Source organism: Halichoerus grypus, chromosome 6 (genome assembly GCF_964656455.1).
Source record: "Halichoerus grypus chromosome 6, mHalGry1.hap1.1, whole genome shotgun sequence".
NCBI lineage: Eukaryota > Metazoa > Chordata > Mammalia > Carnivora > Phocidae > Halichoerus > Halichoerus grypus.
In genome coordinates, this window is record NC_135717.1 from 116,493,928 (window position 1) to 116,506,412 (window position 12,485).

The 12,485-nt window shown below is 42.3% G+C and overlaps 1 protein-coding gene across 5 annotated transcripts in view; it reads right to left on the reverse strand.

The window, feature by feature from the left end:
* Positions 1–453: 453 nt before the first annotated feature.
* CERS5 (ceramide synthase 5) overlaps positions 454–12,485 on the reverse strand; it is a 29,485-nt gene continuing 17,453 nt past the window's right edge. Inside the window, exons 2-11 of one of the 5 annotated variants that reach the window (XM_036098943.2) lie at positions 11,678–11,783; positions 10,972–11,102; positions 10,052–10,109; positions 7,571–7,621; positions 6,766–6,858; positions 5,102–5,230; positions 4,849–4,955; positions 3,913–4,069; positions 2,813–2,921; positions 1,267–1,406 (exon numbers count right to left, since the gene is read on the reverse strand). In XM_036098943.2, the coding sequence (XP_035954836.1) occupies positions 1,399–1,406; positions 2,813–2,921; positions 3,913–4,069; positions 4,849–4,955; positions 5,102–5,230; positions 6,766–6,858; positions 7,571–7,621; positions 10,052–10,109; positions 10,972–11,102; positions 11,678–11,783 (949 nt within the window). In that variant the 3' untranslated portion in view covers positions 1,267–1,398. Of the gene's footprint in view, positions 1,407–2,812; positions 2,922–3,912; positions 4,070–4,848; positions 4,956–5,101; positions 5,231–6,765; positions 6,859–7,570; positions 7,622–10,051; positions 10,110–10,967; positions 11,103–11,677; positions 11,784–12,485 lie in introns of those variants that run through there. The other 4 variants (XM_036098942.2, XM_036098946.2, XM_036098944.2 and 1 more) reach the window with 4 other exon arrangements.

Genomic DNA, 12,485 nt, shown 5'->3' on the forward strand with positions numbered 1-12,485 from the left:
ACTAAATGGAAAACTATCCTGAGATGAATACTACCATTGGTAATTTTGTCAAGACCTAAACTACAGAAAAGTCTAGATTAGGAAGACTGTTTTTCCATGGCTAAAAGAAAACAGAACTGAAAGAGAAAACATCTCAGACTCATTTATCACAATCTTTTAAGTGTTAGCTGGTAGTCTGTGTGGGAAATACAGGTATCTCACTAAAAGTGTCTTCAACCAAATCCTTTGTTCGTTTAGTGATATCCGTACTTTTATCTGCCCAGTATTTTTTGTGACCACTATGCATGTTTGTTTTCTTAACACATAAAGCCATAGAGTGTAGGCACTCTCTTCCCAGCATGCACAGAAAGGAAAAATTGGGTGTCCAAGAACCTTTAGAATCAGACCTGAAAATTTTCTTACTTAGCTTATGGATTCAGGGAATTGGGGATAGAGTCACTAAAGAGGCTGAGATGGCAGAGAAGGGTGGAAGCACTTTTAATCACAGAAGAGTAAACAATAGTATAAACCGTCAACGGTTCACCCAGTGGCTGTTGTCCTCCTCTGGCCCTCAGCGCACCCTCTGCCACCCCCCCCCCAACTCCCTGCGTACCATTTAGTAAAGAGCAGGGAATCAGCAGCTGTCCCTGTAATCACCAGGTGGCAGGAAGGGAATCTAGCTAGGGGCCACAGAAATCTTGGTCATCCCATCCATGGTTGTCTGTTTCTGTACAACTTCATGTGAAATATTCCAGCTCCGAGGAGGAACAGTGCAGAAACCTGGAGCTGAACTTTACTGTTCTGTTCGGATGGCCTGAGCTTTGGGAGCCATGGACCACGAGGGAGGGGACAGTCCAGAGCCAGCATTATTCAAGGCGCAGCCAAATCTGGGGTTGAGGTGGGTTCAAAAGGGACACAAGGCCTAGGGGCCCCAGTCTAGAATTGTGCCCCAACTCAGGAAACGAAACCCATGCACATGCACAAACGCATATGCACACGCGCGCGCACACACACACACACACGCATGCACGGGTGCGTGCACACACACACACACACACACACACAGAAGCAAATAACATTACTGAAAGAACCTGGAGGCTATTAAATACAAAATGGCAGAGTTTTTTTTAAAAAAGTGAAAATATTTGCTTCTTTGATTCTCCTCAGTGCCCTGCAGACCCCCTAGTCACAAGCGTGTGGATGCGGGGAGGCCCAAGAGGAGGAGGCTGCCGGTGGCCCTATGAGTCCATGCGTGCCGTGGCCCCGCACCGACCGCCTCACTCCTCAGCCCAGTAGCTGCTCCCCGGGTGACCGTTCACCCGGTTGGCGCCATTGCTGGAGCCGCTGCCGCAGGCGCTCTTGGGGTTGGTGGTCACGTCTTCCTCCTCTGAGCTGCTTTCCACGTCACTGCGGTCATCCTTAGACACCTGGGTGGGATGGGGCCAAAGGTGGGACAGGTGAGGAAAGAACTCGTCTGCTACTGTAAGACAGACTTGAGCCCACAGAGCCCGCGTCTGGACACTGCTCCCATGTGGCCTACTTTCTGGCGGCACCTGACTCAAAATACTATCTGGGCCATGGCTACGGCTGGGATTATCCTTTGCCTCTTTCTCGATGTCTCTCGCATCCTCTTTGTTCCCTACGGAACAAGAAGCTGTGCTGGTAAGGGTGTGTCTCTCAGGACCGGCCTGAGAGAGCTGAAGTCATTCACTGAGTCTGGGTGTAGGCCTGAGGGAAACTCCAGACGCTCTCTCTCCTCTCCCACCTCAAACACTAGAAAAGACCAGTACAAACAACACAGGTGGCTGTCATCATTGCTTCTATGTTCTGGTGGTGGCGGCCACTGGAGTTACTCATATTGGTCATCCTGACTTTTGTTTCTCCCCAGAGCTGATCCAGAACTAGGCCTTTTTCAGTCATTCTGCTCTTCCTGGACTCAGTCCTATGACACCAAAGTATTTCCAGTTCTCTACCATGGACCATAAAAAGTAAAGAAGAGAAACCCAGTGAGACCTGCCAGACTTCTGACCTCCAGAACTGAAGGATAATCGATGTGGGGTTTTTTAATTTTTGTTTTGTTAAGTAAGCTCTGCACCCAGTGTGGGGCTTGAATTCATGACTCTGAGATTAAGAGTTGCCTGCTCTATGGACTGAGCCAATCAGGTGCCCCTCAATGTGTTTTGTTAGAAAAAGAAAAAGTAGGGGTGCCTGGGTGGCTCAGTCGTTAAGCGTCTGCCTTCGGCTCAGGTCATGATCCCAGGGTCCTGGGATCGAGCCCCACATTGGGCTCCCTGCTCGGTGGGAAGCCTGCTTCTCACTCTCCTGCTCCCCCTGCTTGTGTTCCCTCTCTTGCTGTCTCGCTGTGTCTCTCTCTGTCAAATAAATAAATAAAATCTTTAAAAAAAAAAAAGAAAGAAAAGAAAAAGTAAAGGAGAGAGGGGGGTGAGAAAGGAACAGAGCTACAAAGGCTGTTGCCAAGGCGTGGGGCACTTGCTTTGGTTAGCTCTAAGACTGGTTTATTGCAGCTGCTGACCTCTGAACCCAAGCAAGTGATTACCTGACCTTTAGGAAGTTTCTACCAGAGGGCAGAGTCTATCTAGATTTGAGGTAAAAGGAGGCTCAAAAAGGGGAAAATATAAAGAGTAGACTCAACTCTTGCCTCCATTTACGAACAAGAATCTGGCAACTTGAGCTCCAGTCAACAGTGGCCCCACAGGGTCAGGAGAGAGGCATGCTGGGAGACAACACAGGGACAGGAAGGAAAGCAGGAAGGAAGAGAGACACATTCAGACAGACGTGCTTTACTGAACGCTAGAAGCACAGATACACTTACATGCAAGAGATGAAACTGTCCAACTCCCACCAGGCATAGAAAAAAGGAAGGAGGTGAGAAAAGAGTGGAGGGTACAGAATCTGGGTCTAATCCTTCCTGGATAGGTCACCTGGTCAGGAAAGAAAAGCAGGGGAGAAGAGAGATGTCCAGTAGCCCAGAAGCTACAGCAGGATGCACAGGCACGCTGAGCAAGTTCTAAAACCAGTTGCAGCCATAAGGAACAGGGACACAACAGATCATATATGCCTGGGTTGCATTCCATTCCTCTCTCCTAGACTCAGTGTCTCCTCTGGCAGAGAGCCCCACCCCCCCACCCCCACCCGCCAGCGCTCTGTATTGCTGAAGGCTGAATCCCTAGCCCACGGGCAAATCCCCACCTGACTGATTCAGAATTTGCACACTTCAGCTATGAGTTTGATCATTAAATGACCCCTTTCTTTGTATTTTTGGGCTCTCAGCGTAAGGTGGGTATTTGAAACCCTAAATACCTATCTCATTTAGGATCACCACCTCATTCAACAGTGGGATGAGGCCAGTACTTAGCCCCATATCTTGAACATCACAGTGTGATCATCTTGGGGTGGCTTGCGAACTACCATGCCATTCTTAGGCAATCAAACACGGCTGCTTTTATACAGTTCATAGTTTAGAGTTTTTCTGTGCTAAAAAACAAAAATATGAAATGCACTGAAGTAGGTAGGTAAGGGGTAGGAAATGGGTGAGGTCATCTCGAAATGTAATACTGTTCATTATTTAACATAGTCATTCCTAAGGGACACGAGGAAGGCAGATCCTTCCTCCTGCATCTGTGTCTTTCTTTCTTTTTTTTTTTTTTTAGTAATCTCTACACCCAACGTGGGGCCCCAACTCACAACCCAGAGATCAAGAGTCACATGCTCTACTGACTAAGCCAGCAAGGTACCCCTCTAAGTCATGTCTTAACAGGCTCAACACTTAGAGAAAAGGTGAAAACTCTGGAGTCCTAAGCTTTCAGCTGGGTGTGCTTGAGTAGCTGTGGCTCACTAAGCTAGAGAAGGTCTACTGAGTACTATCTATCTTGCTACCCAGCCCCAAAGAAAGAAGCCATCTTTCCTCCTCACCTTTCCTCGGATCAAAGCTTTGAAAGCAATTCGCACAATTAGGTAGGACCAGATGACATGTAGAACCTGCAGGATCAGGAGAAGGCCGTTGAAGAGCCACCAGGAGGGATAAGGCCCGATCATCTCCCAACTCTCAAAGAAGGTCGTGTTCAGAATCCTAGAAGAAGAGGCCAGTGGTGAGATTCTAGAGTCAAAGCTAGGTAGATATGAATAAAGCTCAGTTCCCTAGGAAGCAGAACCCAGTATGTTCTCTCTATACATTCTAACAGTTGAAATGCCAGGGATATTCATCCACAGTGAGAAAAGATAAAGAAAGGGGGCCTATGAAGTTTTCTATCTTAAAAGGCAGGGAAAGATATGTAAATCTCAGAAACTGATGGATTAAGTCCTACCATTAATCGTTTCAAATATGAAGAGTTTCACAAAACCGGGGCAGCAATTTTAATCATAATCCTAGTCATTACTCAGATTCTTAGGCACAGATAGGACAGTTGGTAGTTGATTCCCTCAGACTAAGGAGAATCTCCAACCTACAGTCATTGTCTTTGTACAGAAAGCAGTGAGTGTAGAAGTGTGAGTGGTGTGTGTGTTGGTTATGGTGGGGGAGGGTATAAGAGCAGGAAAATAAGAAGAGCCTGAGAGTTTTGCAATCAATGCAAAAGAAGGCAAAGGAATTACTTAGGCATCAAAGGAGGGCTTGTTCCTCAGAGGGGAGTCTGGAAAGCCACAGGCAAGTGAGTTGGATGTTCTCAGTCTGGATCACATCTTCCTAAAAATACTGTGCAAGGGAAGTAAGGTCCCGTGAGAGTCCATAAGGGGTCAGGTTAGGCCCAGGATAAGGCAGGGCAATAGGGTTTTTTGGTGGCCTGTTCCCTAAATTGGCAAAAGGTATCATTAGATACATACTGACCACTGCTCCATGGCCCTAACACTTACCAGAATGGGTAGATTCCTAGACGAGTAACCACAAAAACTGCACTGAAGATCACAAAAAGGGTGTCACAGAGACGCTGGTATTTGGCATAATTGGCCAGTTTGGCTGCCTGGAGAAAGGAAGAGAAGAACTGAATTGGGGGGTGGGGGAAGAAAAAGAACTGAGTTGGGGATAAAGCCAATTCTCAGATAGGAAGAAAAGGAGAGAAAGAGGAATAATGAGGAAAGAGAGGATGGAGGGGGCGGCGGTCCTTACCTCCAGCAAGAAGTCTGAGGCATCATGTAAACACATGACCAGAGTTCCCACCCGAACCATGTTGTTGATGTAGGAGAAGGTGATGAGCCCAATGGTGGCCAAGTGATGCACAAACATGATCAGGAAGTCCTAGGATGGAACAGAAATAGAAGAGGCGGGTAAAGGCAAGGACATAGAGGTTCTATTTTGTTTTAAACTCTCCCTTATGGAGCACCCTAGCATTTGACCCAAAACTCTACACCAGTAACTGACCCATAATCTATGTTAATATAGCTCAAAGCACAGAAAATAACAATTTTGTTTGGACGCTGCAGAATATGTAGACCATGTATGCTGACCTGACACTTGGAAATAATTTCCCAGGTGGTAATCACACCAAAAGCGGTACCTTTGAGATTCTAAGACTGTTCTGATGAAGGAAATTTCAACCAAACGGACCTAACAGGAGAGGTTTGTGGAGGGGTGAAGCTAAACTCTTCTAAAAAGTTTCAGAGAAATGCTAAATAATCTATCTTAACTGTAAGCACCTTCTGCTTTCAGATTTAAAGCTCTATTTTCCTCTTGGGTTCAAATGCCAAGGTTAAACTCAGAGAAATCTTTAAATACCTATTATCAGACATGTCTAATAAATACTTCTCAGCCCACTGAGGGACAGAGGATGGGAGAAGGCAGGTGAATTTGGGTCAGAGAAACAAGGATGAGAAGTCTGTGCTCTCCACATAGATACAATGGTAGGTTGTAGTTCTTGAGCTGGGGATGGGTTCACAAGTACATGTTCTAGTATGTTTTAAAACCCACATATATATTACAAACCTTTTTATATGTGTTGTGTTTAAAAATAAATTTTTAATAAGGGGACCTGTGTCTCCTGACCATTGGAGAGTGAAAGGCATCTGAACTGAGGATTGGGCTTCTAGATTATACAACAACTAATAACCCAGATTAGTGTCAATTGATTCCCATAAATGCTAACCCTGATTTTCGTCACCAAAGATAATCATGAGTTAGTGACAGATTAAAGTTAGAGCTGCTGGAACCACATTGTTACAGATGCATACCAATAAAAAGTGAAGATTCTGCCCTTTCTGTCTGCTTATAAAAAACTTAAGTCATTTCCAACTTTGTCACTATGTGGGCGAGTCAACTCTCACTTCTCTGAATCTTTGTTTCCTAAACAATAGCAAGAAAACAGTAAAATAAGTCATCTAAAACCCTTTCCAGTTGACATTCTTTGAGTAGGTGGAGTTACCAAGAATGGAGAACAGAGCGAGAACAAGGATCTCCAATGCAAAACAAAAGCCAGATCTTGCTTTTTTGAAAGCAGTCCTTTTCCTAGATGAGGCCTTGCTATCCCTAAGTTCTGACTAATTTCCAGAGCTTTATATATGTAAGAGCCTTAGAGAAAACTAAGGAAAAGTGTATGCTTTTTGGCTGGTTAACCGTTCTTATCCTGGGCTGCCCTGAATGCCTCAAATATACTTAATTCATCATTAGTCAAGTCTCATTTCTGAGAACATTACCAAGAGCTAACAGTCTCATCCAACCTACTTTCTCCTTCTTTTGTGGTCCCAAGCAGGGCAGAGAACCCACAATAGCAGTAATGGTGGCTGCTAGAAAGGAGGAGGGTGCAATCAATTAGAGCTGAGGGGAGCCAGTGTCCTTACCTTTCGTTTAATGTCTGTAAACTGAGAAAACATAAGAGACCAATAGAAGGCCAATTCCATGATATAATAGTAATAAAGCCCACTTGTGAGAGGCTGGAAGAGAGGAAAGGAGTAGTTGGAATACCAGCTAGTCAAAAATTCATTCCATCTCTGCAACTTTCTCTGTCTCAGAGGACCAATACCCCAAATTATTAGACATCCTTTCTCCCCATCATCTTCCAAGATCTGTAATAGCTAACAGACTGTGGATTGGTGTGGAGAATTAAGCCTCTTCCCTCTGCCCCTCCACATACACATTTTCAGCTGGTACCTTTAGAGGTCAGATAACGTTATCACATACGATAGCACAATCAAATCAGTGTGTCTAGAATTCTGGACAATTAGTGCTTTTCAGGGGATTTAAGACACTCAGGTCTTCTCTTCTTCTACCCTGTTAGCAGCCCCCTGATATTTTTCTAGTATAGATTAGAACTAAGATGCTTTTAAGGGACTCCAAGTTACCCTTGATTCAAAAAGGACACCTGAACACCTGAACCAGAAAGAGTCTCATTAAGTACCAGGAAGCTGCTTTTCTTTCCACCCAATTAGGGTGAATATAATAGGGAATCTGGAACAAAAAAGATGGCTGGATTTCACTGTTACAGGGGCCCCAGAAATAGATACCCTGAATATTTGACTCAAAGAGACTCAGCCCCTAATCCCTCAAGAATACCAAGAAAACGTGCCATCTGCCCTAAGACTGCCCTGCCTACCGTACCTTCCACACATACATAAGGCCCCTGTCTTGAAAGGGCTCAGATCGTACCTGATATGGATAGCTATGCCAGCACTGTCGGATGTCCCAGAACCACGGTGACTAAGAGAAAACAGATAATCCAGGTCAGCCTTTAGGATTCAACCCTGGCTCACCTATAAATCCCTTTCTCTATGCTAGGAGCACAAGAGAGATGGGGAAGAAAAGGGAATCCTTCACCCTTCTTGACGGAATTTATGGGTCCTTAAAGGGTCAATAAATGGCTAGGTTTTTCTTCTAGAGCAAGAAAGTGTTATTACAAATAGAAAAACCATACTTTGAGGTAAATAAGAGCAGGGAGAGCTCTAGGATAGTTTTTGGAAACATCAACATCTAGGATATAGGAAATAGGGACGTGGGAAGACAATGATTCCACTGACAACAGAGAGAGAGAGATCTCCATGCCAAAGATTCAAAAGTCAAAAATAATTATCTCTAATGGAGTTTCAATTAAGTCCTTTAAGGAATTTGTCTATTTCATCTAAGTTGTTGAATCTACTACTATTAAATTATTCATAATATTGTCATTATCCTTTCAACATCAACAGGATCTATAATAAGAGTCCCTTTTTCTCCTTGACATCGATCATTTGTTTTCTCTTTTTTTTTTCTAGGGGTTTAACAGTTTTATTTTTTTATTTATTTTTATTTTTTTTGAAGAATATGACTTCTATTTATTTACTCTTAACAGTGAATTTTACATACATATCCAATGTTTTTTTTTTAATTTTTTTTATTGTTATGTTAATCCCCATACATTACATCATTAGTTTTAGATATAGTGTTCCATGATTCATTGTTTGTGCATAACACCCAGTGCTCCATGCAGAACGTGCCCTCCTCAATACCCATCACCAGGCTAACCCATCCTCCCAACCCCCTCCCCTCTAGAACCCTCAGTTTGTTTTTCAGAGTCCATTGTCTCTCATGGTTCTTCTTTAACAGTTTTAATTAAACCTTAAAAAGAGCCAGCTTTTGGCTTTATCAATTTTCTCCATTGTTTGTCTAATGCCTATTTCATTCTTTTTTTTATTAATTTATTTTTTAAAAATTTAAATTCAATTAACTAACATAATGTATTATTTGTTACAGGGGTACAGGTCTATGATATTTCATTAACTTTTTACTTTTTTTTGGTTATTTCTTTCCTTTAACTTACTTTGGGGTTACTTTGCTCTTCTTGCTCCGGATCTTAAAAACTTATTATCATTGATTTTAAAGCTTTCTTCTTTTCTAATATAAATATTTAAAGCTATAAATTTCCCTCTAAGCAGGCTTTAGCTGCATCCCACAAGTTTTGGTGTGTTGGGTTTTCAGCATCATTCAATTAAATATTTTCTAATTACCCCTGTGATTTCTTGTTTGATCCATGGGTCATTTAGAAGAGTTTAACTTGCAAATGTTTTCTAGATATCTCATTATTTTTAACTTAATTCCATTATGGTCAGAGAACATATCTTGTAAGAGTTCAAAATTTTAAAATTTACTGAGACTTGGGGTGCCTGGGTGGCTCAGTCATTAAGCATCTGCCCTCAGCTCAGGTCATGATCTCAGGGTCCTGGGATCGAGCCCCACATCGGGCTCCCTGCTCGGCAGGAAGCCTGCTTCTCCCTCTCCCACTCCCCCTGCTTGTGTTCCCTCTCTTGCTGTGTCTCTCTCTGTCAAATAAATAAAATATTTTAAAAAAATTAAAAAATAAAATATAATAAAATTTACTGAGACTTATTTTATGGCCTAGCATATGGTCTGTCTTAATTCATGTTCCATGTATACTTGAAGATTATATATATTCTTCAGCTGCTGGCATAGTGTTCTCTAATGTCAATTAGGTCAGATTGGTTAAGTGTGTTGTACAAATCTACATCCTTAGTAATTTTTTGTCTGGTCATTTTAGTCAACTACTGAAAGAAGAGTATTAAAATCACCAACCATGGTATTTGTCTATTCCACTCCTTCAGTTCTGCCTCTTTTTACTTCATGTATTTTGACACTTTAATTATAACATTTAGAGGAAAATAGTATGGTACAGTGAAACAAACAAACAACCAAAAAAACCACCAAAAAACCAACCACCATGGAATCAGGAATCAAAAAGCCTGAAATTCTTCGACTTTGATAATTAACTGAAAAGCAGGAATAATACCTGTTTTATCCACTTTTAAAGGGTTAAAGGGTTACAGAATTTTTGTCAAATGCTTTATAAACCATCACAGACTATGCTGATTTAATCAATACTATACCATTATACTACGCTATTACAATTATTACTATTATCTCCCCCAAATAAGGGGAGAAACAGTAAAGTTATGAAGTTACTGAAGTCAGACGCCAGACAGAAGACCATCTATTTAGCATATAAACCTGGGCTGTAGGCATTATAGAAAAAATAAAACGGGAGGGGGAAAATAAAGAACTAATGGCATTTAACTTTTACCTCTAGAGATGTAGGCATGATTAGAATTCAAGAGAGGACCAGAGAGAGTTTAGACTTACCGACCACAGAAATTTAATTCCGTAGCAGAATATACATAAATAGAAAGTGAATCTCCACCTGGGTGGGCAAAGAATAGAGGTTAGATGAATATTCACTCAAAAGAAAGTCTTTGAGGCTGAGGAAGTTTAGACAGCAGACTTGGAGGTAAGTAATTATGGGTGAGAAATACGGTAAGTTCCCAGAGGGGCACCTGGCTGGCTCAGTCGGTAGAGCATGTGACTCTGGATCTCAGAATTCTAAGTTTGAGCACCACATTGGGCATAGAGTTTACTTAAAAAATAATAATAATAATAAATAAAATCTTTAAAAAAAAATGGAGGAGAAGTTCCCAGAATAGGGACAAATACTGTTACCTAAAAAGCCAAAATGATAAGAGACATCTTCCAGCTCTTTTTAAAAGATTTCCACAAGTGTATACTGGCTTTAATCAACTTTTTAATCAACTTTAATCAACTTTTCTTCCATACACTCCCTAATGATAGTGCCTAATTTTTTTTCTTGCGTGACAATGATAAATTGTGTTCTGTGTCCAGAGGATAATTAGTAAAAACCCAGTGAAATGAAGTATAGCATGTCCAGAAAAGGGATGTTTCCCACCAAAATGTCAATGTAGAGCAAGCTGGTACTATCTCTACCAAGGTGGACAGGGGTGTGCCTATTTACCTACATGAGTGCAGTTACAGGAACGTACTCCCAATCTATTTGGGAAAAGGGAACAACATGGAACTACAACATGTAGCTTAGTGGCAAGCACATTCAAGACACTAAGGGTGACCAGTCTTCCAGTTCTCTTCTTTCCTGCCTATAATAATTTGAGTTAGCCCTCTACATCCATTGACTACTGTCCTAACAAAAGAAAACCTCAGTCTGGTCACACCCTATCCTTCTTCTCACTCCCCACCTCCCTATGCACACCTACATGCTTTCACAGAACTTAGTGAGCGTTGGAGGCTTGTCCTGATTCCTCCGATGACGAAACCAGCATTGGATCTTTCGGACATCCCAGTCCAGTTGCTTTGACAGGCCCTCCAGCCTCTTCTCATCAGGATACTGTAGATGTATGAACAGAGTCAGAATATCCCTTTTTCTTCTACCCTCTCATTAAATCCCTTTGACTAGCTGAGTGACAAAGGAGGGGTAGCAACAGCAGTTTAAGGGATGTTTATCTTTCTAGGTTTCATCCCAAAACTCATTTTTAGTAAGAAGTCTTATTTTACATTATCAAAGACCTTTACTTTTATATACCTCCTTTTTTGGTCGTCTCCCTCCAGCCCAAGCTGAGTCAAAAAAACTATTAAAAACCCAACTGCCAAGGCTATCGTACCCTCATTTTGATTATGTAACTAGATAATGAGAGAAGCTGGAGCAGGGATAAACAAAATCAAGATATGATGTGTGTTTGGGGAGGGCAGGGTTGTGGTAGCTACTAGGTCTAAAATTCAAATGTATGTAAACTTGATTTAAGGGATTCTGACCCAAAGGTATTTCCTTGAGGGATAAAGCTCTCCTTATAGTTATATGAACTACCCATTCTATCCCTACCCTTGGAGATACTTGCCTTCTATCCTCCCCTGCCCTGCGGAGCAACCCCTCACATGAATCTTCCTGTTTCTTTGCCCACTTACCTTGGTAATAGATACGAACACCTTTTCAAGGATGGCATTGGGTTGGGCCTGATAGGGACCACTGTCCTGGATGCCAACATGGAGTGCACAGGGTTTGGCAATAAACCTGTAATGAGAAAAATCCAAAGCCAATTCTAAATATGGTTTGCTAATAAGCACGAAGGAAAGATCCTGATTAGGGGACTGATGGGAGGCAAAAGGGAAAACACTTGGCTGGGAACTAGGACTTTTTTATTTAGTCCTGGATTCTGCCATTGACTCCTTGAGAAGTGACCTGTTTAAGAAATATTAGAGGGCGCCTCGGTGGCTCAGTTGGTTAAGCGACTGCCTTCGGCTCAGGTCATGATCCTGGAGTCCTGGGATAGAGTCCCGGATCCGGCTCCCTGCTCAGCGGGGAGTCTGCTTCTCCCTCTGACCCTCCTCCCTCTCATACTCTCTGTATCTCATTCACTCTCTCTCAAATAAATAAAATCTTTAAAAAAAAATTAGAACATAAGCTCTATTTCCATTTTTTCCTGGCTTCCCTAATCACATCTTGAGCTTTAGAGTCAGAAAGACCTAGGTCAAACCTATTTTATTTACCAGTCTAACACCTACTGCCCGTAGGAACGTGGGAAATTTACTTAACCTCTGTAAGTCTGTTTTTTCATCTATAAGATGAAGATAATATCACTATCCTTGCTACTCAATATAAGGGCCACAAACCAAAAGCATTATTGGTTTTTTCTGCAAGCCTTTTGGAAATGCAGAATCTCAAACCCCATCCCAGACCTGCAAAATCAAAATCTGCATTAACAGGATCTGCTGG